The sequence below is a fragment of the Desmodus rotundus genome, chromosome 2, assembly GCF_022682495.2.
Source record: "Desmodus rotundus isolate HL8 chromosome 2, HLdesRot8A.1, whole genome shotgun sequence".
Taxonomy (NCBI): domain Eukaryota; kingdom Metazoa; phylum Chordata; class Mammalia; order Chiroptera; family Phyllostomidae; genus Desmodus; species Desmodus rotundus.
The window spans coordinates 30,861,617-30,888,691 of record NC_071388.1 but is presented as its reverse complement, the minus strand read 5'-3'; the positions used below and the strand labels follow the sequence as shown (position 1 = coordinate 30,888,691).

General features: G+C 38.7%; 1 protein-coding gene across 1 annotated transcript in view; it reads right to left on the bottom strand.

Moving 5' to 3' along the window:
- LOC112309221 (EGF-like and EMI domain-containing protein 1) overlaps positions 1-27,075 on the bottom strand; it is a 195,070-nt gene that overhangs the window by 44,276 nt on the left and 123,719 nt on the right. The window contains 1 exon segment of the mRNA XM_053919362.1: positions 25,548-25,790. Within this exon segment, the coding sequence (XP_053775337.1) occupies positions 25,548-25,790 (243 nt within the window).

Here is a 27,075-nt window from a genome sequence, read left to right as displayed (position 1 = left end):
ATGGGCACCAATCACGTAAACACAAGACGTGTGTGTGGTCACATTGTGTGGTGAGGTTGCCCTCCACAATTTTTTTTAACTTCTCATCCCAGAGATCAGAATCTGGATGTCAGTAGACTGAATCAAACAGGTAGATAGGTTTTTATTTTTCAAACTAAACATGAACTTAAAATTGAATCCACATTTAAAAATTGTATTATTTCACATGAACATTCTGATTTCTGGCTTGTCTTGAAAATAATCAGAAGTGCTGCCCGCCTGGGGACAACTTTCCTGCATGGCCACCGTCATGGAGCCAGCCTGCTCAGTGGCCGGCGCCTGTGACAGCGCAGAGAATCCTAGGGCCATCCCTCTGTTCTCGGACATTGCTGAGAACCTGGGGAGCTTTCCAATTTTTAGCTTCCCTTCTTCAAAACTGCATTTCTAGTGTCTGAAAAAGTGGCCTTCTATATAATACCTACATATATTGGACTGCCCCTTCTGTAGGCTGCGATCGTCCCCAAAGGCTGAGTTATTCCTGAGTGACTACAGCATCTCCTACAGGTGGAGTGAAGGACAAAAGAAAGAGGACACTCAGCAGCTGATGGGAACGGGAACTCACACAGATGCTCACAGCTTTCTACCCCGGAAAGGCTTCCGGACACCACGCTCACAGGAACTCCTGGGACCCTTTCCCATCTCCTCAGCAATTTGTTGCAGGGTCAGAAGCAGGCCCTGCTAAATTTAGCTCTATGTGGGGAAATATGTGTTCATCTACACCCGAACGAGGACAGCTGATCATAGTGGCCATTCCCAAACGTTGGCAAGCATCCAAATCACACAGAGGGTTTGTTAAAACAGCTATGTCCCACCTCCAGAGTTTTTGATTCAGCACATCTGATGGAGTGATGGGGCCGAAGAATGTGCATTTGTGACAAGTTCCCACGGAATGCTGATGCTGCTGGTCTGGGGACGGCTATTTGAGATTCACTGGCCCATAGACAACTATGGAGGATTTTTCAGATTTCTCTGGATACTGTAAATGCCAGATTTATGCAGAAAAAGGTGAACGAGGGTGGTATCTGCTAGCAAGCATCTTGATGGCATCCACTGGGCAGAAGCTGAATCCCTGACAAATTACGCAGAATTATTAAAATAAGTACCTGTACTGCTACCTCTAAGTTGCCATCCCCCCTTCAACCACCTGTGATAACCCACAGATCATCTCTGGAATTCTAACAGAGGACAAACAAACAAGAAAAACAGAGACAGTACTTAGATTTCTTTCTGTAACTAAGAGACTTTTGATGATTTTTGAAAATTGAAAGGGATCTTTAAAACCACATGGTGGCAGTGTAATAACGTGAGTGACAGTTCCATGGACTTGGAGTTGAGTTTCTGAATCCATTTTCTGTCAAGAGATTCTGAAAGCTAAGCATCTGAGATTTTGGCTTAACAATTATTGGCCCATAAAGTGTAAATGACAAGTTGGAGTCATTCAGTTACCTCTACAAAAAACCTCAGTCAGAGCTTTCAATATTTTTACAATGCCTCACATAGAATACATTTTCCCCTCTACTGTTCCGTAGTGTGAAAACAACTTTGCAAGAACAAGCAACAGATCATTTCATGCATGAGCCATGTAACAAATTCAATCCAAAATAATTCCTGCTTCAGTTTAGCAAATTACTGTGGGATAGCAAATTCACATATAGATTGTAATCATTTTTGAAAAGTGAATTTTTTTCTCTAGCATTGCTTAATTTTAGATATTTGCATGCCTATAAACTTCTCACAACCAAGTAAAATTGAATTTTTCTTGATTTGTTCACGTAAGTATCTACTCTAGACTTTTCTTTTTATAGTGAGATTTTAAGATGACATTAAGCCTTTGGTGTATTTTCATTTGGCTGGTTTTACAGACACAATACAGACACATTAATGTGTATTTTATAATCTATATAACCTCTATAAGGAATAGAGGATTCTTAGGAGAACAGGGTTCTGTTGAAGTAAAAAATAGTATGTTATTCCACTCCCTGTCTTACAAGAAAATACCCTGTTTTGTGAGCAGAGAAGGCAGATTCATGGGGGTGAGGGGAGGCAGGATGACTTAATATTAAACATTGAAAACACTCCCTTATTTGCATCTGCGTGTGATGCTCTGGTCACCCAAACAATGGAAATAGTCAAATAAAACCATTGCGAATGCCGACAGAAGGGAGCAAACAACCTAGAAACTTCATGCACCACAGGGTTCGGTTCCAGTTTGCTGACAAAATCTGCTTTTGCCCAAAGATGATGGGACCCCAAAACATTAGCAACCAAACTAAAGCGGGAAAAAAGGAAACACTGCTTTTCCCGCACACTGTCCCTACGCGCCCTCCCGAGCTTGTGCAGCCTCCTCACACCACCACGGACATCCCCACTCCGGTTGTGGCTGCTGAGCTTACATTTTGGATCAAAGGTTCCCTCTGGGCATTCTGAATCAGACAAAAAAATAAATAAATAAAACAAAACAAAGCAGAAGAAAAACAAAACCTCTCTGGGAAGTGTACTGTGACAGAGATTTCCCCAAACCCAGAGATCTGAGGGGGCAGTTATGTTAACCCAGAAAAAGACACGATCAAGGTCTTAAATGACCTCCCCAAATGCAGGCTAGAAAAGTCAGGAGAATGGTATTTTGAGGACGGAGCCACGGTTTTGACGTGGGGGGCGCGTGCTGCACTTTATTGCCGTGTGTGCTAGGTGGAGCGGAGCTCAGAGAACCTGCCGGCGCTGCAGGGCCTCACCGGTGGCAGCCGCGTCTGCAGTTCCAGAGGTTACAGCTCCCCGGGTCCTCATTGCCATTCAGGGGCAGCACGTAGTCTTCGGAACTTTTTATGGGCCTCACATCATTGGGGTTTCGAACCTGCTGTACTCCTTGACCTATTCCATATTCAGACAGCTTGTTTCATACAGGAGTCCAAATTTTATTCTCTTCTAGAATCTCAAGATCAAGTTTTCAAAGGATGGTTATTATGACTTAGAAAAACTACACTCTGCAACAAAAATCTGTCTCATGCATATAGTCAGCCATATATGGAGCCAAGCCTGTAAGAGGTGGGAATTATTATCCCCACTTTGGATATAAAGAAATCGACACTTAAGAAAGGTCAAGTGACTTGTCCAAGGATTACACAGTTGCAGGTGGCAGTGCTGAGACTCCTACACAGGTTGGTTTGGTAGCTCTAAAGCCTGTGCTCTTTCTTCCTTATTAACAGAATTGAAAGACTTGTCAGTATTACACTTCTTACCTTCAAACAGCTATTCCTTCTCCCCACAGAGTCTTCCCATAAGAGGACTAAGAGGAACAAATGATGTATTTTGGCCAAGCATACATTACAAGCAGTTTATAAAAAGTAGATTCTTTCTCCATGTAAATGCCACTTAATTTTAATACTGACACATATGTTAACATTTAAAGAACATTCCATGTAATATTTATATGCATAATATGTATTAGCAATATGGTGTTGGACAGCTGTAATTTTATCAAAGCTCAATTACTAGAATTACTATATGAGCTATCATTCTTTTTGACAATTCAATCAGGCTTCAAAATTTCAAAAGAAGTTTAACTTGCCTCACTGATTGATTTATTCATTATTTATGCCATGTCTATTTCCAAAAAAGGATTTGAAATAACTTATACAAAATGAGAGACCCATAAAATAGAATCATTAAAGCAAGGATGAAAAAATAAGAACCATGCAATAAAATGGACAAGAGAGTCGTGCCAAAATCCTTAGATTAACAAAAATTACTGTAATCAGACATGCTTTATTCTTGACTTCCCAGATAGATAAAGCAAAAACAAATGAACAAACTAAAACAGGGTTCTCTTAAATGATAAAAAGAATATTTTTTTAAAGAAAAAATACATACCTTTGTATTCTTAAATTTGAAATGTTTTAATTTCTGTGATATGAAGTTGAAGTGAAATTTTTTTCTGTATATAAACATTTAAAGGACCCATTGTCATTTATTGAAAGGACCATTATACGCCCACTGCCTGTAGGATGCCCTTGTCATAAATCAATTGACCTTGTAGTAAGAGGGTAATTTTCTTCTACACTTTTTACTAAGTTCCATTTACTAGGTTCTATATATCTATATCAGAACCAATACTATGTTATCTTAATTACTATAGTTTTATCTAGTTATGACAATTCTCCAGCTCTATTCTCATTTAAGACTGTCTTGGCTATTCTTAGATCTTAACTTTTCCAAATACATTTTAGAATCAGTTTGTTCCTTCCAAAAAACAAACAAACAAGCAAAAAACAACAGGGATTTTGATTCTGATTGAGTTAGAACTATAAGTGACTTTGACTTGAATCTTCCAATTCACGACCATGGTATATGCCTTCATTATTTAGGTCAAAAAGACTTCATGATTTTACCCCTGGCTGGTGTGGCTCCATGGGTTGAGTGCCGGCCTGTGAACCAGAGGGTCACCAGTTTGATTCTCAGTCAGGGCACATGTCTGGGTTGCGGGTCAGGTACCCAATAGGGGGCATGTGAAAGGCAACCACACACTGATGTTTCCCTCCCTTTCTTTCTCCTTTCCTTCCCTTCTTTCTGGAAATAAATAGATAAAATATTTAAAAAACTTTATTATTTTAACTGAGAGGCATTATATATCTTGCATATAATTTTTATATTTTCTAATGTAATTATAAATAGTATCTTTTTAAATTTTTACTTTCCATTTGCTTGCTTCTAGCCTATAGACATATAATTAGTCATTCATGTAATGTCTGTTGATATAGTATCCAGTGAACTAAAGTTTCCTGTTAGTCCTAATAGCATGTAGTTTTTTAGGTTTCCTAAACAGATAATCATGTCATCTAAGAATAATACAGTTTCACATCTTACTTTCCAGTAAATCTTTTTTTTTAAACTTCTTCCGCAGAATTACCTCAAGTATAATGTTGAAAGAAGTTGTGATAGCAGCATCCTTGTCTTGTTTTCCTGCTCTCTGGGGGACAGTTTCAGCATTTTACCACCAAGTATAACGTCTGCTGCATTTATTTTCATATATTTTTTAAAAATCATATTTAGGAAGTTCTCTTATTTTCGTCATTTGCTAAGAGAATGTGTGTGCATTTGCATGTTTTATTATATTGTGTTGAACTTTAGCACATGCTTTTCTGCATCTATTAATGTGACTGTAAAATTTGCCCTATTTTTCCCTAATACTATGGTACACTAGGCTGATTTTCAACTGCAAAACCACCTTTCACTTTATGTTATAAACCTCCTTAGACAAGGCAAATTATGCCTTGTATATATATTGCTAGGTGGATTATACATGTAAGTGTGAAAAGTAACAATAAAACTTTTAGAATAACATAAGTGAACATATTCATACACTTGAGTAGGCAAAGAATTCTTAGTGTTCAAAAAGGCTGAAGACAAAGAAAAAAGAATTACAAATTTGACCATATTAAAATTAAGGATCATTAAAGTACATTACCGTTCATTAAAGTACACCATTGATAACGTGAAACTGCATGCCGCAAAGTGGGAGAAAGTATTTGTAGCACATATATTTTACATGGGACCACATCCAGAATACAGAGAGACTGTCTACAGAATAATAAAAGGCAGGCAGGCAGGCAACCACTTAAAAATTTGGGACCATGCTAGAATAGAGATTCACAAAAGAGAAAATCCAAATGACAATAAGCATATGAAAAAGAGATAGATATCATTAATTATCAAGGAATTACAGATTAAAACCACAATGAGACGCCATTATATACACTTACAAATGGCTAAAATGAAAAAATACACACACTACCAGTATTTTAAAGCATGGAGAGACTAGAGTATCACTCATAAAAGTATAATTTTCATGTGCACTTTGGAAAACTCTACTACTAGGCATACATGTAACAAAAATGTACAAAATATATGTAAAGAAATGTTCAAGGCAACACTCTTCTCATTAGCCAAAAATGGAAAACTACACCAATAGCTGCTATGGTAGCCGGACTCTGAGATGGTCCGCCAGGTCTCCACCTCCTGGTATTCTCACTCTTTCGCAGTAGTCCCCTCTCACATTGGAAAGGTTAGCTTCTGTGACCTACAGAGTCCAGTAGAAGTGTCACTTCTGAGGTTCAGTCATCAAAGACTGAAGCTTCTCTCTTGGACTGTCCTTTCCCATTCCTTCTTTTCTTCCTCCTTCTTCTCACTGTTCTTCTTCTACTTCTCTCTCTCTCTCTCTCTCTCTCTCTCTCTCTCTCTCTCTCTCTCTCTTTCTCTCTCTCTCTCATAACTCTCTTGGGGAGCCAGCTGCCATATCATGAAAAATGCTATGAAGAGACTTAGGTGGTAAGAAACTAAAGCCTTCTGCCAACACACACATCCACAAACTGGGAAACAGTTTGCCTCAGACCAAACTTCAGAGATTGAGCTTGGCTTACAGATTGAACACAATCTCATAAGAGACAAGAGACTCTGAGTCAGAATCCTCCAGTGGAGTCACTCCCAGGTTCCTTATCCTCCAAACCTGTGTGAGATAACGTTTATTCTTTTACCATGCAAATCCATTGCACATTTGGGGGTAATTTGTTATGCAGCAATAGGTAATTAATACATCCATCTACAACAGAATTGAAAATTGAGGAATAATCAGAAAAGTGTAAGGCTGAACAGCAATGGAAATTAACAAACTACAATTATACCCAAAATTATAGGTGAATCTCAAATATGTTTAGTAAAATAAACTAAGCACTAAAAAGTACCTACATTGTGATTTCATTTTCATAAAACTCAAAAGCCAGTAGGCAAAACTAATCTACAGTGATGGAAGTCAGGATATCCTTTCACTAGGCACAAGGGGTCCCTAGGACTATCGATAATGTTCTATTCTATGATCTTTGCTGTCATGAATGTGTTTATTTAGAAGCGTTTATCATTCTGAATGTTTATAGTCCATTCTCTTTCCTATATGTAATAATTACATTAGTTAGATTAAAAGAAAATGTTTGGTGAATTTCTGTATAGAGGTATCTAACAACATGATGAACTAGTATTTGATGATAGTTTCTTAAAACTACAAAATCACTTTACATGCAGCCATTCTTATACTAATTCTTCATAAGAAATCAAGCACAAAATTGGGAATAATTTGTACCATAAAGACAATTCTCCAGGCAATTAAATTAATGAGGTTCTAGTATACATTTTTTTAATAATAAAATTTGTTGAATCCAAGATGGTGGTGGAGTAGTTGGATGTTACACTCACCTCCTCCCAGGATCAAACTGGAATTGCAACTAAAATATAGAGCAATCAACCTGAATAACCAACTGAGGACTAGCTGAAGAGAAATCTTATTACCAAGGATATACAGATGACACATCGAGACGGGTAGTAAGGGCAGAGACTTGAAAAGGGCTGGCCCCATTCCCTTGGGCAGCAGCTGAGGGTGTGGAGGGATGTCTCAGCTGCAGGGGATCCTCCCCTGAGGAGTGTGGGAACCCAAGCTTATGCAGGCCTCTGATCCCAGAGCACCAGAGCCAGGAGGAGGTACCCATAAACATCTAGCTAAGAAAATAATCAGGGATTCTTCCTGCCAGGGAGAGACATGAGTCTGTTAGAGACACAGCCACCCTTTTAAAAGACCAATGCACAAAATCTAATTTGTAGCCACTCTTCCTGGGCTCTAGCAGGGGAAGGATAGAGCAAACTAGAGATGCATGAGATGAGATCGGGGTTAGTGGTTTTGGGCAGAAGCTAAAGGGACAGCTGCTCATATCCCTGTGCTGAGTCAACTTCCCCCACTGTAGATGCCATCTTTCTTGGGTTGAGCACTCCCCTCCTCACAGCATCTGCCTGGGGAATGTAATAGCCCTACACTTTGAACTCCCTATTGCCCCACACTGTACAGCTCACACTCTGCTCAGGAGTCAGTGAACTGGGCCAGGTTGAGAGGTCTGGGAAGACTCAGAGGGTGTCAGTGAGTTGTGTGGCTTTGGGGCAGGGACCACTCTTTCCTCCTTCTGCCAAGTCTGCCTGGTGCTCCCCGTCATGGTAGAGCCACAAGCCCCATCCCCTCAACTCCCAGCAGCCCCACCCTGCTGAGCTTGGTCTCCTGGAAGAATCTGAGGCAGACTGAGTTGTGTGGTGCTAGAACAGGAGTCATTTTCCCCTCACACACCCAACTGGTGCAAAGCCCTCCCTTTACACAGCCAAATCTTGGTCCGTTTGGGCTTGGTGAACTTTGCTGGCCTCACCATGATGACTCCCTGAGCCCCACCAACCACTACCAACACAAAGATGTGTGAGCACCCAGCAGTTGGCAGATAGACTGGTATACCCTCGGACATTTGCTGAGCTGCCTCAGACTCAGTGCTGGCACCAAATCTGAATCTGTATCAATCTGGTGAACACTACTTGTCCCTACCTGGTGACTCACTGAGAACCTACCACATGCAACTCAAGTACAGCCAGAGGTTCTTTCACTGACTGAACCTAAAAGGCAGCTGATAGATGTAGGTAAACAAAAATGAACCTTGGGGTGTCTTAGGACTTTTGTTGAGATGCTCCTGGGCCTACCAGAGGCAGCCACAAACTGGATCACTTTCTAGCTCCAAACAGGTTGTCCAGGACCTGTCACAGGGAGCATCTGATATTGGACTGCATCAGAGTCCCTTGTAAGAGGCCCCAGAACCTACATACCCAGTGGTCAGTTTCAGACAATATCAGAGCAAGATTCAATTAGCTTCATAAGAGGCATATCCAAAAGGAGCTCTTGGCTGACACCAAACGCTGCTAAGGTGAATTCCACTGCATGTGGTCAGCACCTGCAGAGCAGCTTGCCCAGTGTAGCACAGTCAGACAGCCTGAGGGCTGACCCCACAAATAAACTAGCCAATAGCAATCAAGACTCAATTACAACAGGAGGGCCCATATAATCCACAGAAGGGACATTGCTGAAGCACCCAGCTCAAGTGATCAAGAAGACTGAACCACTGGGTTCTGCAGGACACCTACTACATAAGGCCACCCTACCAAGACTGGGAGTCACAGCAGATCTACCTAATACATAAATTTAACACTGAGAAGCAGACAAAATGAGGAGACAAAAACATGCCCCAAATGAAACAATAGGAGAAATCTTTAGAAAAAGAGCTAAATTAAATGGAGGCAAGCAATTTGCCAGAGAGTTAAAAAAGTGGTTATAATCATGCTCAAACATCTTGATGAGAACTACAAGGAACTTAGTAAGAACTACACAGCATGAAAAATGACATAAAAACATTAAAAAGAACCAGTCAGGAATGAAGAGAATACAATATTTGAAATGAAGTATACACTAGAAGGAATAAACAGTAGGTTGGATGAAGCAGAGGACTGAACCAGCAATTGAAGATAAGGCAGCAGAAAATATCCAATCAGAGCAGCCAAAAGAAAAAAGAATTAAAAAAAATGAGGCTTTTTTAGAGACCTTTGAGACAACATGAAGCATAACAACATCTGCATTATAGGGGTACCAGAGGAGATGAGAGAAAGCAACAGATTGAGAAACTATTTGAAGAAATAATGACTAAAAACATCCTTAACCTGGTGAAGGAAAAAGACACACAAGTCCAGGAAGCACAGAGAGCCCAAACAAGATACACTCAAAGAGGTCCACACCGAGACACATTGTAATTAAAATGACAGTTTAAAGGAGAAGAGAGAGAAAGACAGTTACCTACAAGGGAGCTCCTAAAAGATGGTCAGCTGATTTCTCAACAGAAACATTTCAGGCCAGAAGGGATTGGCATGAAATATTCAAAATGATGAAAAGCAATGACCTGCATCCAAGATTACTTTGACCAGCATGGTTGACATTTTAAAAGTAAGAGAATAAGGAGCTTCCCAAACAAGAAATAGCTAAAAGAGTTCGTTATCACCAAATTAGTATTTAAAAAAATGTTAAAGGAACATAGTTAAAAGAATAAAATGGCAATAAATATGTACCTATCAATAACCACTTTAAATGTAAATGGCTTAAATGCTCCAACCAAAAGACATAGGATACTCAAATGGATAAGAATACAAAACCCACATATATGTTGTTTACAAGAGACTCACCTCAGAATGAAAGATATACAAAGACTAAAAGTAAAGGGATGACAAAAGACATTTCATGCAAACGAAAATGAAAAAAAAGAAACCCTGGGGTAGCAATATTTATATCTGACAAAACAGACTTTAAAACAAAGGCTATAGTAGGAGACAAAGGACACTACATAGCAATAAAGGGAGCAATCCAACAGGAGGACATAACCCTAGTAAACACTTATGCACCCAACACAGGAAAATCTAAATATGTAACATCTGTCATGATTGACAGAAAGGGAGAGATCAACAGTGATACAGTCATAACAGGAGATTTAATGCCCCATTAATATCAATGGATAGATCTTCCAGACAGAAAATAACAAGGATATGGCAGCTTTAAACAACACACTAGATCAAATGATTTTAATTGATATCTCTAGAGCATTTTACTCCACAGCAGCAAAATATACATTCTTTTTAAGTGCATATAAAAATTTTTCTAGGATAGACCACATGTTAAGATACAAAAGAAGTCTCCATAAGTTTAAAAACATTGAAATCATATCAAGCATCTTATCTGACCATATGGTGTGAAACTAGAAATCGATCACAAGAAAAAAACAGACAAACACACACTAAATAACACTTTACTAAACAATGAATGAACTAGCAATGAGATCAAGAAAGAATTCAAAAGATATCTCAAAATATATGAAAATGAGAACACAATAACCCAGAATCTATGGGACACAGTGAAGATGGTCTTAGGGGGGAAATTCATAGCATTACATATATATCACAAGAAATAAGAAAAATCTGAATTAAAAAAAATCTAACTTTACACTGAAAGGGACTAGAAAAAGAACAACAAACAAAGTGTTAAGTGAGTAGAAGAAAGGAAATAATAAAGATCAGAGTGGAAATAAATGAAATAGAGTCTAAAACAATGCAAGATAACAATGAAAATAAAACCTGGTTCTTTGAAAAGAAAAACAAGATTGACAAACCTTTAACTAGACTCATCAAGAAAAAAAAGAGAGAGAACCCAAATAAATAAAATCAGAAATGAAAGAAGAGAGATAACAACTGACAACAAAGAAATACAAAGGATTAAAAGAAAATATCATGAACAAGTATATGTCAACAAATTGGACCACTTGGAAGAAAAGAATAAATTCCTAGAAACATACAATCTGTCAAAACTGAATCAGAAAGAATCAGAAAATTTGAGTAAACAGAATATAACTAATGAAATTGAAGCAGTAATAAAAAAATTCCCAACAATCGAAAACCCTGGACCAATGGCTTTACAGGTGAATTTTACCAAGCATTCAAAGAACAAACACCTATCTTTCTCAAACTGCTACAAAAAATTCAAGAGGAGGAAAGATTTCCAACCTCATTTACAAGGCCTGCATTGTCCTAATTCCAAAACCAGATATAAACACTACAAAGAAAGAAAATTATAGGCCAACCTCCCTGATGAACTTAGATGCTAAAATCCTCAAAAACATATTAGTGAACCAGTTCCAGCAATACATTAAAAAGATCATACATCATGGTCACGTGGGATATATTCTAGGGATGCAAGAATGGTATTACATTCGCAAATCAATAAATGTGATATACCACATAAACAAAATGAAAGACATGATCATATCAATAGATGTAGAAAAAGCATTCAATAAAATATACCACTCATTTACGATAAAAAAAAAAAACTCTCAGTGAAGTGGGGATAGAGAGAACATTCCTCAAACTAATAAAGGCCATATGTGAGAAACCACAGCCAACGTCATCCTCAATGGGCTAAAACTAAAACTGTTTCCCTTAAGATCTGGAACGAGACAGGAATGTCTGCTTTCACCTCTCTTATTCAGTATAGTCCTGGAAGTCGTAGCAAAAGCAATCAGAGAAGAAGAAATAAAAGTCATCTAAATTGGAAAGATGTAAGTAAAACTGTTATTATTTGCAGATGACATGATACTGTACATAGAGAACCTAAAGATTCCACCCCAAAACTACTGGAACCAATAAATGAATTCAGTAAAGTAGCAGGTACAAAATAAATATCCATAAATCAGTTGCATTTGTATATACCAATAATGAACTATCAAAAAGGGAAACTAAGAAAATAATCTTATTTACAACTGCAAAAAAATACCTAGGAATAAATTTAACCAAGGATATAAAAGACTTATACTCAGAAAATTGTAAGATACTGAAGAAAGAAGTTGAAGATACAAATAAGTAGAAGCATATACTGTGTTCATGGAGAAGAAGAATTAACATCATTAGAATGTACATACTACCTAAAACAAGGCTGTTGTAATAAAAAAAAAAGCATAATACTGACCTAAAACAGACATATAGATCAATGAAACAGAACAGAGAGCAAAGAGATAAACCCACACCTTTATGGTCAGTAAAAATAGATTAACAAAGAAGGCAAGGACATATCATGGGGTAAAGATAGTCTATTCAATAAATGGTGTGGGAAAGTTGAACAGAGACATGCAAAAAAAATGAAACTAATCACGTTCTTACACTATACACAAGAAAAACTCAAAGTGGATTATAGACTTAAATGCTAGACTGAAAACCATAAAAATCCTAGGAAAAAACAGGCAGTAAAATCTTGGACATTTCTCATAGCAATATTTTTTTTTTCTGATATGTCACCAAGGGCAAGGGAAACAAAAGAAAATAAATAGGCAAATGGAACTATATCAGATTGAAAGATTCTGCACAACACAGGTAAGGAAACCATCAACAAAATGCAAAGAGAATCCACTGAATGAAACAACATATTTGGTGATACATCTGATAAGGGGTTAATATCCAAAATTCATTAAAAACATACAACTCAGCACTAACCCCCCTACAAACAACCAAATTTAAAAAGGGCATACAGATGGCCAATAAACATATGAAAAGGTGTTCATCATTAATTATCAGAAAAATGCCAATTAAAACCACAATGAGATATCACCCCACACGAATCAGAATGGCTATCATTTAATAAATCTACAAACAACAAGTGCTGGACAGGATGTGGAGAAAAGGGAACCCTAGTTCATTCCCACTGTTGGTGGGAATGCAGACTGGTGCAGCCACTGTGGAAAAGAGTATGGTGTTACCTCAAAAAATTAAAAATGAAACTGTCTTATGACCCAGCGGCTTCACTTCTGAAAATATATCCAAAGAAATCCAAACACTGATATTTGAAAAAGGTATATCCACTCCTATGTTCATTGAAACATTGTTTATAATAGCCAAGATTTGGAAGCAGCACATCTACTTACTAATAAGTAGATGATCTACTACAAGTAAGTAGTAGATTAGTAGATCTACTGATGACAAATGGATAAAACAGCTGTGACACGTTTACACAATGGAATAATATTCACTCATAAAAAGAAAGCTTCCTTTTTTGACAGCATGGATGGACCTGGAGAGTATTATGCTAAGTGAAATAATCCAGTCAGAGAAAACAAGTGATCTCACTTACATGTGGAATCTAATGAACAAAATAAACTAACAAAAAATAGAAACAGACTCAGAGATACAGAGAAGAGTCTGACCGCTACCGGATGGGAAGGGAGTGGGGGCTGTGTGAAAAAGGGGAAGAGATTGAGGGAAAACATCTCATAGACAGTGTGGTGATTAGCAGAGAGAAAGGGGGTGGGGGAGGGAGAAGAGGGTAAAAAATGGGGGATAAATGGTGATGGAAGGAGGCTTGACTTGGTCTGGTGAAAACACAATTCATATACAGACGGTGTGTCGTAGAACTGTACACCTGAAACCTATATAATTTATTAACCAATGCCACTTGAATAAATTGAAAATACATTATGATTCCCATTTAAAAAATAATCAAATTTAATTCTGAGATAAGCTTAGTAGTGTTTCTCAAACTTTAACAGCATAAGAAATACCTATGGGTTTAACTAAAATGGAGACACACTACTCCCAGCAAGTCTGCTTCAGCAGAACTGACACAGGGCCATGAATTTGTATTGTTAACAGATATATCAGTAAAACACTTTGTAAAATACTGAAATAAAATTGTACAGGTGTTTTTGCAAACCTCAGTACATGCTCACATTTCTGTACTGCAAATAGAAACCATAGTTTAACTCCACATACACGTGATATTTAATACTTAAAAAAAATTTCCCTCAAAGTCGAAGGAGACAAAAAATAAAGGCTGAATATAGAAGCTCATATTTTAAATGTCTTTGGAGAATAAAATGATATTAACTAAAAGGGATAATATATTTTACGCATTCTAATATGTAACTTCCGTTGCGTGCAGGAAGGTGATATCGGTAAAAGCTACTCGCCTGCTGTACGATAAAATGCCACTTTAATGTAAACACCTTCCCCACACACTTAAATTGCAGTCCCAATTGCCAACTTCGAATTCTCAAGGAACAAAAACTGAGTTAAAAAACAAACAAACAAAGCAAGTTTCAGTAAGATCACAGACGTTTCTTAGAAGTTTATCTGTTCCTACAGTTCACAATCTTCACTTTGCCGTGGAAATGACTACGGCATGGAAAACGTGATTCTGACTCAGAAGGAAGAATAAGCAAGAGCTCTCTGAGGACAAATATCCAAATAACCTGCTTTCATGCAAATATACTCATAAAAAACAAATCAAGGCAAAAAGAATCCTGAAGATATAAGGCATGTAGGCAGAGTTATTTATAATCTCTGTTATTCTGAAACTGCCCCAGAGACATCAGCGAGTCTTTAAAGGTCCCTTACGATCACTGTTATAAGTACTGCTGGAAATAACATAGCGCGGTAATAAACCATGGGTAGCTACAGAAGCAGGCACACCATTTACTTTACCAAATGGGGTTTATTTTCCCTCTGTAGGCTCCTCTTAATAATATAAGCCCCAAAGTGAAGTCTCTTGTCTAGATTTATGAAGTCAGTGAAAATGGGGAGGTCCCCAGTCCTCGGGCACACTAGCAACCCTGTAGCCATGCAGCAGCTTGCTGGGCAGGGATGTGGCTACCTCTGTGTTCTGAACATTAACTAGGCCTGTTGGTGCTCATTAAATTCTTAATGGGGGTGACAACACTAGGACTGATGGAGGGTTATAAATGCAGCTACCCCAGGTGCAGAATTATGGGCCAGATTTTGAGACCCATACTGCTGAGCCTATGGATTTTCTATTAGAACTGACACAGGAAGGGATGTCTAAACTTGCTTATTGGTATCTTCACGCTCTGTGGAGTAACTGGTCGGCCCCAGCGAGGCAGGTAATATCTCCCCTGCTCTGGGTAGTGACGTTCAGAATAATCAGTAGTCAGAATGCTGGCAGAAGTGAAAAAGTATGTGTGTGCACGTGTGTGTCTACACAGATATCCACCTATGTATCCATATACATACATATACATTTATGTGGAAGAAAAAAAGGGAAAAAAGAAGAAACACTTTCAGAACAGGCTATTTTTAAGATCAAGACTCATTCATAGAGAAACGCATCTGCGTTAAGACAAGTGTTGTAGAAATATATATTAACCAACGCAAAACAACGATATGGAGCTATCTAGTAATTTTTCTCAAACGCCACCTTCTCAGAGGGCTGGAGGTAATTCAAAACCTCCTACCTCACTTTGAAACATGGAACTTACCAGGAGTAAAAGGGCTGCTGAGATCCAGTATGGGAGGGGCTGTCAACCCTGCCCCTCATAATCTGAGAAAGCAAGTGAGGTCCATGGATTGTGAAATGTCCTCAATTCTCCTAGCCCCATATCCCTGCCCTTCATCACGTAATTCTCTTCAAGTGGCAAAGTTTATTTCTCCACTCCTTGCATTGCGGTTGGCCTTGTGACTTGCTTTGGCTTGTGACTTGCTTTCACTGCAGCAGAATGACAGTGAGTGAGTTCTAAGGTCAGACCTAAGAGGCCACCTTGGACCAGCCAGCCATGGCTGACCTGCCAGCTGACCACAGACACATGAGGGAGTCTGTTGAGTACGGCCTGGACCAGCACAACTGCCCGACTCTCCAGGAATCCTTGAGAAATCATAAATAGCGATTGTTTCGCGTCATTACATTTTAAGGCAATGTGTGCTACACAGCAATAGCTACACAGGCTTGACCCCCCCTCCCCCCACTATGGTGAATAAGTTTTTTGTCCAAATAAAGGATATTTTTTACATTCCTTTTTTTGTTCTAGACTATAGCCATTGTTTTCATTTTTGCTCTGTCATGTGGGATATAGTTCTCAGTACCTCATACAATTACGACAAGTGATGGCTTTAAAAATCCAGATTTATGACACAGTGCTCCCTAAATGGGACGTCTGAGCCTAACCACAGAGACACTGGTTTCTTGTCATTGACCCTGTGCCTTAGAAAAGGGAGTTCAAAGGATCTGTGGCCCTCACAGCAAAGCAGTGGGAAGACTAGAAGGGATCCAGACCTGGATGACCAGGACCCGTATGAAAATTGTCCTGGATCATGAATAGGCAGAGTCTCTACCTTTTTTTCCCCTCAATTGGCACTTTGAACTGAAATCATCCTCAAAAGCTCAAGATGAAATGCATTCAGAAAAATGGTTAGTATTGTTAAATTATCATGGACAAGAACCAATGGGACATTGGTGCCAGGATACATCTCTGTAAATGAGCAAAGGTAAACATCCTAATATTCTTTCTTCCTAAAAACCAAACTCTAATCACTGAGTAGACTGTTCTCAGGTAAAGAAATCTGAAAACAACCCAGTATCCAATTTATTATATATGTGAATGTAACGAAGTGCATGGGTCTCCTGAAAGTAGGAAAACAACCCCCATGATCCTGCCTTAAGTGAAGGGGCCCGTAGAGCAGAAATGGCAGCGTTTGAGGCACATTACATAAAAAAGGCAGGTTAACAGCCTTTGCCTTCCTGGAAGGAAGATCTATGGAGGCTGCAGAATTGTGTACCTGACTGTGAGAATGTGCAGTGACTTGTGACATAGCTGTAGGGGTTGGGGGGCGGGGGAAGCTCATGCAGCATTGACGTGAGCTACGGGAGTGGATGCCTTTCCTGGATACCCATGGGAACTCTTGCCCTGACTAAAGATGGCAGCTGAAAGAGAGTCAAAGACACTGGCGAGCTGACAAAAATGGCAGACACTAACACACCATAGGAAGAGCCAGATGTTAGATTACACAGGAAGTTCTCAGCCAAGTATTTAAAATTGGGACAGGAGGTCTGATGGGAGTCTTCTCTAAGGTCTGGAGGTCTGGATAGTGGTGGAAGATGGTGCCAGAGCTGATGGAGCTGCGGGGACCTGCCTGGTCAAGCACAGACATATGAGAGGTGTTTGGAGCTGATTTGTGACCTGAGCTGCAGACTTTTGCTTTTCTGAAGGATGTAGGCAAAGTTGCTCTCTTGGTATGGGGGCTCTTGGCATGGGGCTCTTGGTATGGGACTTTGGAGTTTTGTGCAAGATCTCTCCCTCTGGGTTTTTTGGCATTTGGACATTTCTGGGTTCTGGCCCTGTTCCCTGCACAGACAGGAGCATTCCTGGGACCAAAAGATGCGAGGCCCACTAGGGACTTAGACCCCGCGTGGATGAGAGCCCACTCCTGAAGGCAGGGTCCCACACAAGTATGCTTGCCTCCTTGGCTCCACACTCTGGGACAGTGTAACATGGCACATGGTTTCCTGAACCACTACCTGGAGACTGAGAGCAGTGCACCCCAGATCCGGAAGGAGAGAGCTGCTGCGAGAGGATGGCAACTCTGAAACCCACAAGTGCACCTTCCACAGAGAGTGGAGATCTGTTTGCGTGGACAGATAAGGAAATGCAGAGCTTCTGGGCATGGTTTTGGCCTGTAGCCTTTTGGGCAGCAAGGAAAGTTCTGGGACTCATGGGAGAGGAGGGCTCTGAGTAGGAGTGTTCTCAGCCCCTCCCGCCGCCAAGGTTGGAACCCCGTTAATAAAAACCTGTTTCCTTAAGCACAAATTGTGAGTCAGGTGGATTCAAGGCTCCAAGTGGCCGAGCTCTGGTTTGCACAGTTACTTGAAGTCAAATGATAAGACACTATGTAATTTTAAATATGGGCTCTCTAAAAACACTGGTGATCACAACATGCAAAATCTACAACTCGGAGGAGACTGTAAAATCACATCAAGACAAAAAAAACCCAAACATTTCCATTCCCTTGACTCCTGCAGATTTATTGCTTTGGCCCAGGGGTAGCTTCCACATAAAACCCTCTTCATGCAGACAGAAGCAACAGCTGGAGAAGACACAGTTATTACTGCTTTAACCCTGTCACATGTGCTTCCACCGCTGGGTCAGTCCACAAATACCAGCATCACCAGTTGCAAAAAAACACAAAATTTAAACGAAAATGAATTTCACACTTGAGGCAACAGGCAGCTTTACATTTGGATATGACATTCAGAGCTATGTAAAAATGCTACTTTGCATACAGAGTATTGAACGCTTTCCCTTGGAAACCAGTTCCTGTTCTGCATGCCAGGACCTAGGGAAAACTGGCACCACTGACTGCCAGAGTCTTTCATTTAAGTTACAGAATTCCAAGAAGGAATATAATTTCCCTCAAAGCATTTTTTATGAAGAAAGGAAAGGAATAAAGTTTTGGGGATGGACTACAAGCACCCACAATGAGAAAACAGAGAATCTATAATTTTCCCCATATTGGTAGTAAAAATGACTACAGAAATTTGCAAAATCACCATGGCTGGTGTGGCTCAGTGTATTGAGAGCTGGCTTGCCAACCAAAGGGCCACTGGTTCAATTCCCAGTCAGGGCACATGCCTGGGTTGTGGGCCAGGTCCCCGGTGGTGGGCATGTGAGAGGTAACCACACATTGACATTTCTACCCCTCTTTCTTCCTCCTTTCCCCTCTCTCTAAAAATAAATAAATACATACATACATAAATAAATAATCTTTAGAAAAAGAAACTGCAAAATCATGCTAAGTAACATAGTACAGTTCACCCGATTATCTTTTTGTAAAACTTAAAGTTCTCGGAAAGCAATATCTGGATTTTTAAAACCTTAATTGTCAATATTAAGAGTTACTAGCCATTGAGGTTTTACCATGCCCAGGCTGGTGTAGCGGTTTTTATATAGTAACCCTGGTCCTCAAAGCAATCCATCAACATATTGTTACTCTAATTTGAAAGAAGGAAATTAAAGGAAATGGATAAATCATTCACAAGAGGTTACATTAAAAATACATTAGTGATTTAAATAATTTTATTGCTGTTTCTTGCTTTCTTCTACATTTGTTATTATTCATTTTTAGCTGGCTCTTTGAACATATTTAACTTAGAATTACTTAAAAACCAAAACAGACTCCTCTAGACCTTTTTTCTCTTCTCTCTTTTCTTTTACCTGATAATTCTCAAAATCCTTCTATTCTCAATTCAGATATGTACTTTTTATTTATCTTCTTATCCCCAATCTATTTCTCAACCAAATTTCAAGGTTACACTCCTTGAAAGCAACATGCGGACTTTAGAAGTGAAGATCATCATAAGTGCATACCTGTGATTGGTCCTCCAGTTTGCAAACAAGTCACATAGGTCCAGGAGGTAACCTGTCCTCCCTTGAAGACATCCTTCTGCACCACTTTTCTTTACCAGCATGCAAACCGCCATCACCTTCTCATTTAGTTACGACACTTGAGTTAACGTGTATGTCTATCTATTTTTAATAAATAAGAACTTAAAATTGGTAAAGAGGGCAACATTTTAATACTATGTCTTCTTTTCAAAGCAGATGCATTTTAATTCAGATAACTGAAAACCACTCAAATTCCTGACCACAAGGCTGATCTGTAATTAATCTTTGATAAGTTATTAATACGCTTTGTAAAGTTTTAAAAGGCATTACCAGGGACTGATAAAATTATTAAAATTTGAAAAATTAGCCCTGAATATATGAGTGAGATATTTTACTATCTTTTCAGGTGGATTATGCACTTGAATATTAAATGGGTGGAAATGTGCCATTTTGCAAAGGGTGGCTTTTGCAGACATTTGCGTAGCATTTGTAAAATCATTCATCCTCTAATGTATATTCTTTTCCTTGGCTTTCAACCAAAATTGTCTTACTTTCATTTCAAAACTTTAAAATAGAAGAGAAAAAGGTATACAAATATCCAAGATAGTGCAATATTAAAACTGCACATTAGATACCATAATTAAGGTACATAATTAAGATACATAATTAAGAATTGATGGCAATAATAACTTAAGAGACTAAATATAACTGGGATTGGCTCCTTTACCATTTCCATAGTACTGTAATATTTAAGTGGACGTTACTGTTTCCTTTTAGATAATTTCCTAAGCTTGACCAAGATAATAGAGGCCAATGCTTTGTAAAGCGTAAAATATTCATTGTGTCACGGTATGATCATTAGGGCCGTAAATCAGACTGCTTGATCACATAGTTTAAGTTATAGACATTCTCTCCAGGAGTGCAAACTTCCACGCCCATAGCATGCCCATAATTACGTATGGGCATGCTAACACTATCATTTTGCGTTCTCTTAAATTTAAATAAAAATTTAGCAACATACAGTTGAAATATATGTACAGATCTGTCAGATTCTATAGAAATATAATTTCCTGGTAATAGCTAACACACATTATCCTAGTGGGAATACATAGGCAATTTCAAGGATATTACATAACTTCTTCTTCAAGATTTGAAAAGTTTTAGACTGAGCTTCCAAAACACATTAATTATGAGGAGGCTCTCACAAAGCCAGACATCCAGGAAGTCTGGTATCTTTGCTGCTGTGCTAAAGTGGGGCACATTAAGTGGTCTGCAGACTTCCTTTCCTTTCTTCTGTATATTCAGACAATTGATTAATGATGGCAAGAAAACACAGTAAGAGCCACAGTATCTTAAAATAGCAGGAGGGTTTTTTCCTCCCAGTTTCTTGGGCCTGTCATTTTTATTATAGAAAAAAAGCAAATACAGATATCTCAGACTTAGCATCAGAGTCATTGCTGAAGCCAGCATCATTTATTCCAACTTAGAAACAACTATTATGATCAATCAGGCATTTCAAATTGAGCCAGTGTCAAACTGTTGGGAAATTAATATACATATTTCACTTGTTTTTCCCCTCATAGTCTATCTCCTTTTGGGCCCAGGAGATAGAAATTATTCATAACATAGTCATAGGCAGTTTCCTTCAGTCTATGAAAACAGACTATGTTAGAAAGTTACAAGGTAATTACATATTGCTGTGCTTTCAGTAGTGAGACACTTCCTAATTTTAGAGATGTCAAAAATTGTGACTGAGATATATAATATAAATATTGTATATGTGTGTGTATGTGAGAGAAGGAGGGAGAGTAAGTAGGAGACAAGTTAAAACTTTACAATAGAAAAATTCAGTGAGTGAAAAAGTTACTTCTCCAGGTATCTATCGGCACGATCTTTTAAATATATTCTTTGCAAGTTTTATGTGAAAGCAAAGATTCCAGGTATTTGATTTTATTTCAACATTAATAACTCTCATGGATTCTGAATCATTGTTATCATGATTACATTGGACCTGACCGTCTAGAGTGAGAGGGATTGAGAAGTGAGATTTTTCAGCAAGCTAATGACGTAGGTTAATGACCAGGAGGGATAATGTATCTTGAAGAGGCAAAGAATAGTTTAGACATTCTGTTGACAGAGAAAAAAAATGGGTTAATGATTTTGTCTCCTGCATTGTCAAACTATGGCCTGTAGACCACAGCTGTTGTTTTTACTTCTTTAGTTTCCATTCACTCTTTAATCTCAACCTGCGCATCATCCCCTTCCCACTGCGTACATACTTTTCAAAAATTACCAAGTTTTAAATCACAAATTCGTTGCTTCTTTATTTCTTTTCCTGTTTAAGCAGCATATGAGATAGTGACAATCCTGTTTTTCTTGAAAATCATCTTTTTCTGGAATGAAATCTCCGCTTTCTCCTATTTCCTTTTTCCATTTTCCCACCTTTCTAAAGCAGGAGTCACACACACGGCCAGGAGCCCTGCCAGTAACACACAGGAGAAAGCAGGTAGAGTCTCCGCAGGTGAACTGCCAGAGGGTGGATGGGGCTATGACCAATTAAAAAGTGCCTGCCCCTCTCCCATCACCCCAGAAAGATTTGAGCTGATTTGTTCCCACCCAAGAATATAGGTCCAGTGTTCCCACATCTTCTGATATGTTAAATAGGGAATAGCATATTAAAAAAATGTTTTTTGCCTGCTCAACAAAACACTTTAGCTCTGAGGCTGCCAGTGTGTAAGAGTAATTTTGATCACCCGAAGTAATTTTGATCTCACTCACTGGTTTCCCTTTCCCTATGTCCTCCTAAATGTATACAGTTGAGCAAGTTTCTGTCCGTACTCTTCTTGGCTTTCCCTTTAGTGTCTTCCCAGCCACCCCATCCAACCCTTCTCGACGTTGATGGGTCTCAGTCCCGTACAACTCTCTTTCCTTTGAGTTGTTGGGATCTGACTTTCTGATAAATAATTGTTCACATTTGTCCTGCTCAGCACATCTCAAGCTGTACAATCCATTTAAATAATTTTCAAACTTTAGTCATTCATTTTCCACACCTGTTCACTAAAACGTGATTTGGGTTCCAATTATCACTCCCTCACTTAGCAACATGTGGCCATAGGTAAATTAGTACTTTACCTCTCTGTGCCTCAACTTTTCCTACCTGGAAATGGGCATAATAGTAGGTCCCTATGCTATAAGGTTAGCATAAGGATTAAAATTAGTGACTAGATAGAAGAATACAAATTTTTTTTTTGTTTTCCCGGATCTGTAGAAGAGACCTCAAAACAATGATAACTAATTTATTCAGGTCTTACTAACAGAATGTTAATCTAGTTTTGTGATTCTTAACTGTTCAATCACTTTGAGGGAATATAACAAGTGGTACAAATTAATTTTTAAAGAAGGAAAATTTTCTTTGAAGAGAAAGTTAGTTTTTAACTGAGTATAATTAACTGAATGTAACCTTGTGCCCTTCTAAAACAATAAGATATATTAACCTATTTAATCCTCATAAGAATCTGATCAAATAAGTCCTTTATTAGCCCCATTTTATTTATTTTTATTATCATATTGCTTATTGTTGTTCTATTATGCTTGTCCCAATCTTCCCCTGTTGCTCTCCCCTGCCCCACGCACCCTCCACCCCCCACTCCCACAGTCAGTCCCCACCCTGTTGTCCATATCCATGAGTCATTTATTCCTGTTCCTTGACTAGACTCTTCCTCTTCTTCGCTGCCTCCCCTTATCCTCCTCACCTCCGGTCCTTGTCAGTCTGTTCCTTGTTCCCATGCCTCTGGTTCTATTTTGCTCATTTGTTTCCCAGACAAAACAAACAAACGAGCCCCATCAGTATATGATGGAACTGAGGCTCATTAGGAACTTACCAGATGTAACAGAGCCTCAGTGGAGAAGCCAGAGTAGGCAGGCCCGCAGTCTGGTCCAAGGTTGCAGCAGTTCAATACCATCCTAGATACCATCTTTGGAGTTGTCAGGGGTGCTGCCTTCCTCCTCCCGTCTCCTGGAATGCTTCCCTGAACTTTCAGCCAAGTGTAGAAGGTTTTTGGACGACCACTTTGAGTGCTTGATATGTGTTTTTTGGAAACTGGGAGGCTCCTGAGCTGGTATCAGACCCACATTTGCGGATGAAAGACTAGAGAGTGGAACTTCCATGAGAGGCAATGTGCAGGGGTGTCCTTCCCACAGGCTAGGCCTCACACAAGTCATCTCGGGGGGGGCCTGGAAGGAAGGGGTTAAAAGACAAGAGCAGGGCGAGTGGGATAGAGTGAAGCACCCATGCCTGAAATTGAGTTAAGCCTGGACTAGGCAAGGGAACAAGCTTTAAATTGAATTGGAAATTAAAGTTTTGATTAGATAGAACTATCCTTTTTAATTGGATCACACAATAAAAATTGAGAGTGACTAGAAAAGTCATGGGATCTTTCTGGGACTTCATCCAGAAGCAGGAAAAAATGACCCACAGTGAAGCTGAGCAGAGCAAAGACGTGATGATGTTCTGCACATCTTGGCTGAGACCACAGTCATTTGCTCCTTGACCCTCCTTGTTATTTCCAAAAAAAAAAAGCATACATTCTATAATGTGGCAACCAGGGCTTTTCACCATTTGACCCTTATTTCTACCCCTTTTACCTTCATCTCCAATCATATCCAAACCCAAACCCAGTCACTCTAATGATATACACAGAATGCGTGTGTATCATTTCACACCATTAGGCCGTCCATTGCTCACGTGAGTCACCCTGCCTGGCATGAACTTCATTGAAGCCCACCCTTCAAATTTTACTCAACTCCTTCAGGTTCAGCTGACACTCCACCTTCTCAATGAAGCATTCAGAGATCCCCCCAAATGGGGTAAGCCACAATACCCTATCACATATCTATTATTGCATCCTCTTGAAATATAATTAAAATCAGTGTTTTATACACCTTTGCCATCTACTAAGTTGTGAATAAATTCCTTGAGTAAAGAAAGACATTTTGTCTTTCTTAGTATTCCATTGAGCCCTTAGAAATGATATGCACACAGAAGGCTCAAAAACAATAACAAAATTAAAATTTAATGAATGTTATGACCTGAAACCTTTCTCACATTCAAAGCACTGTGCAAAGTCTCAGGACAACCTATACCATATAGACCTTCGAAAGGTGTGCTGTGTATTAACTTACTTAGTCCGCATAAGAATCTGATGTGATAGGTCTCTTTTTAGTCTCATTTTACAAGTGAGGAAATTAAGGCAAAATAAGTACTTCCCTAATGTAACACAGCCTGAGTGGAGAAACATAGGTGGTCAGGAGTTATAAAGTTATTTTTGTTTGTTTGTTCGTTTTTAAATAAAGGAAATAATGACATATGGACCCAGTCATATCAAAAAGCAATTCAGAAAAATAAAATGTTCCACGTGTCATACTGGTCCTTATATTTAAATATTAAGGAATTATGGCAGTAGGATGAATATATACCAAATAAGTAAAAACAAATATTCAGTTATGAGTAGATAGAAATTTCAAAGGCCAGTGGACCATGAGCCCAACCAATAACTCACAGTGTGTGTGTGTGTGTGTGTGTGTGTGTGTGTATATGAAATGTGTGTGTACTGGACAGCAGAACCTCTGGATGACTCACTTTGAGGAAGGAAGAATTTATTTTGTGCTCTTCCAGATATTCAATTTAGGGCTCTAGAAGCAAGCAGCTAAAGCAATCATGAATTGCTGTAGGCAGATAGCCAGCTCTATTTACCAACATAGAAGGAGAATTTTAAACACAGTTAAGATTGGGAAGCCCTATAAAAACAAAACGAAACAAAAGACAGACCACTCAGCATCTGCAAACTGCAAAGAAAAATTCCTCTGGTGGTTATTTCTGTTAGATGGTGAACAGGACTTAAGAATCATCTGACTTACACTATCTGTCATGAGGCTCAGTCTAGCTGGACAGGCAGGTACACTGGCTAGTATCACAGTCCCACTGAGAACTATTATTGCTGATGGTGTGCAGCAAGCAGCTGAGGCTGTGCAAATAGGCTGCACAAGCTGCAAACACACAGAGAAAAAGCACCCTTCCTCCATCCTGAAACTGAGCAAGGCTGCTATGGCACCTGACCTTTCAACAATACCCTTGGCTGTATCAGTCACTCGTTCTGAAACCTACAAATGTGAGACCAAAAAGAGAATGACCTTAATCAAACTTTTTGACTATTCAGTTTTCTTTTCTAATAGAATTTTATCTATTTATTTTAAATTTTACACCAGGACACTACAATATTTAATATTAACATCATCTTCTTTTATAAATATGTAGCTTTGTATGAACTTTATTGATTACCTGAGTCCTCAGATACTAATTTCATGTAAGTTACCTTGGACAAGTTACTCAATTCTTCCTAGAGTCAGTTTCCTCATTTGTAAAATGGGGAAAACCCAACTCAATTAGTTGTTCTGAGGATTGGATGAGTGAATTGCTGAAAAACACACAGCACAATGAACACAGAATGGAAGCCCAATCACTCAGTTCACGTCAGCTTTGGATAATATATTATTGCTGTCCAGTATATGTCTATATTTACCAGTTAGTGTTACTTAGTAAACATTGAATTGTGTATCATTACATAAATATTACATATTATATATTACCCCGTTGAATCCCTTCCTTTTAGTTACAGAAACTAAGAGCCAGAGATACTTACTCACGTTTCTGAGGTGGCTCTGTTATATTTAAAGAAAAGACTGCGTGCATTGGAGGTGAGTACAGTAATACATATATCCAGAATCTTGAGAGGAAACTAAAGAATGATGAAACACTATCATTGCCTGATGTTGTTAGTCTTCTAGTCCTTTGAAGAGCTTCTTCTGAAGAGGGCTTTCAGAAATGGAATAGATACTAAAGAAGTTTTGCCATGGATTTCATCTTAAAAGACCTGACGATTCAATCCAGCTCAGTGTAGGCTACTGAATATCTTTCAGTACTATAAACTGTATTTCTCCTGTCTTTTTTTACTTGGTGGATTATTTCTATGAAACTTTAATCTCAAACTTCTTTAGGAGATTGTTAAGAATATTCTTTAATTGAATCTAGTATATCTTTAATGAGCATCCTTTGTATATTGATAGCTAGGGAATGAAAAAAACAAACGATAGCTTTAATCATGTACAAACAGACAATTATAATACAATATTATTGTCAAGGCTATGGAAGGAAGAGATTTAGTAATTTTTTGTTAGTTTCCATATATTGAAAAATAAAACCCCCCTGAAAAACTTAAGAGGCAATAAAATATTTATTAGTAGAAAGACTGATGAACAATGGCACCACATTGTAAAAGCACACACTGCTTGGGGAATGACGAAGGTATATGGAAAATGTGGGAAAGTAGTCAAAAAGATATCAGGACAGAGAGAGGGTGGGCCTTCAGTACCCAAACTATGGAATTTT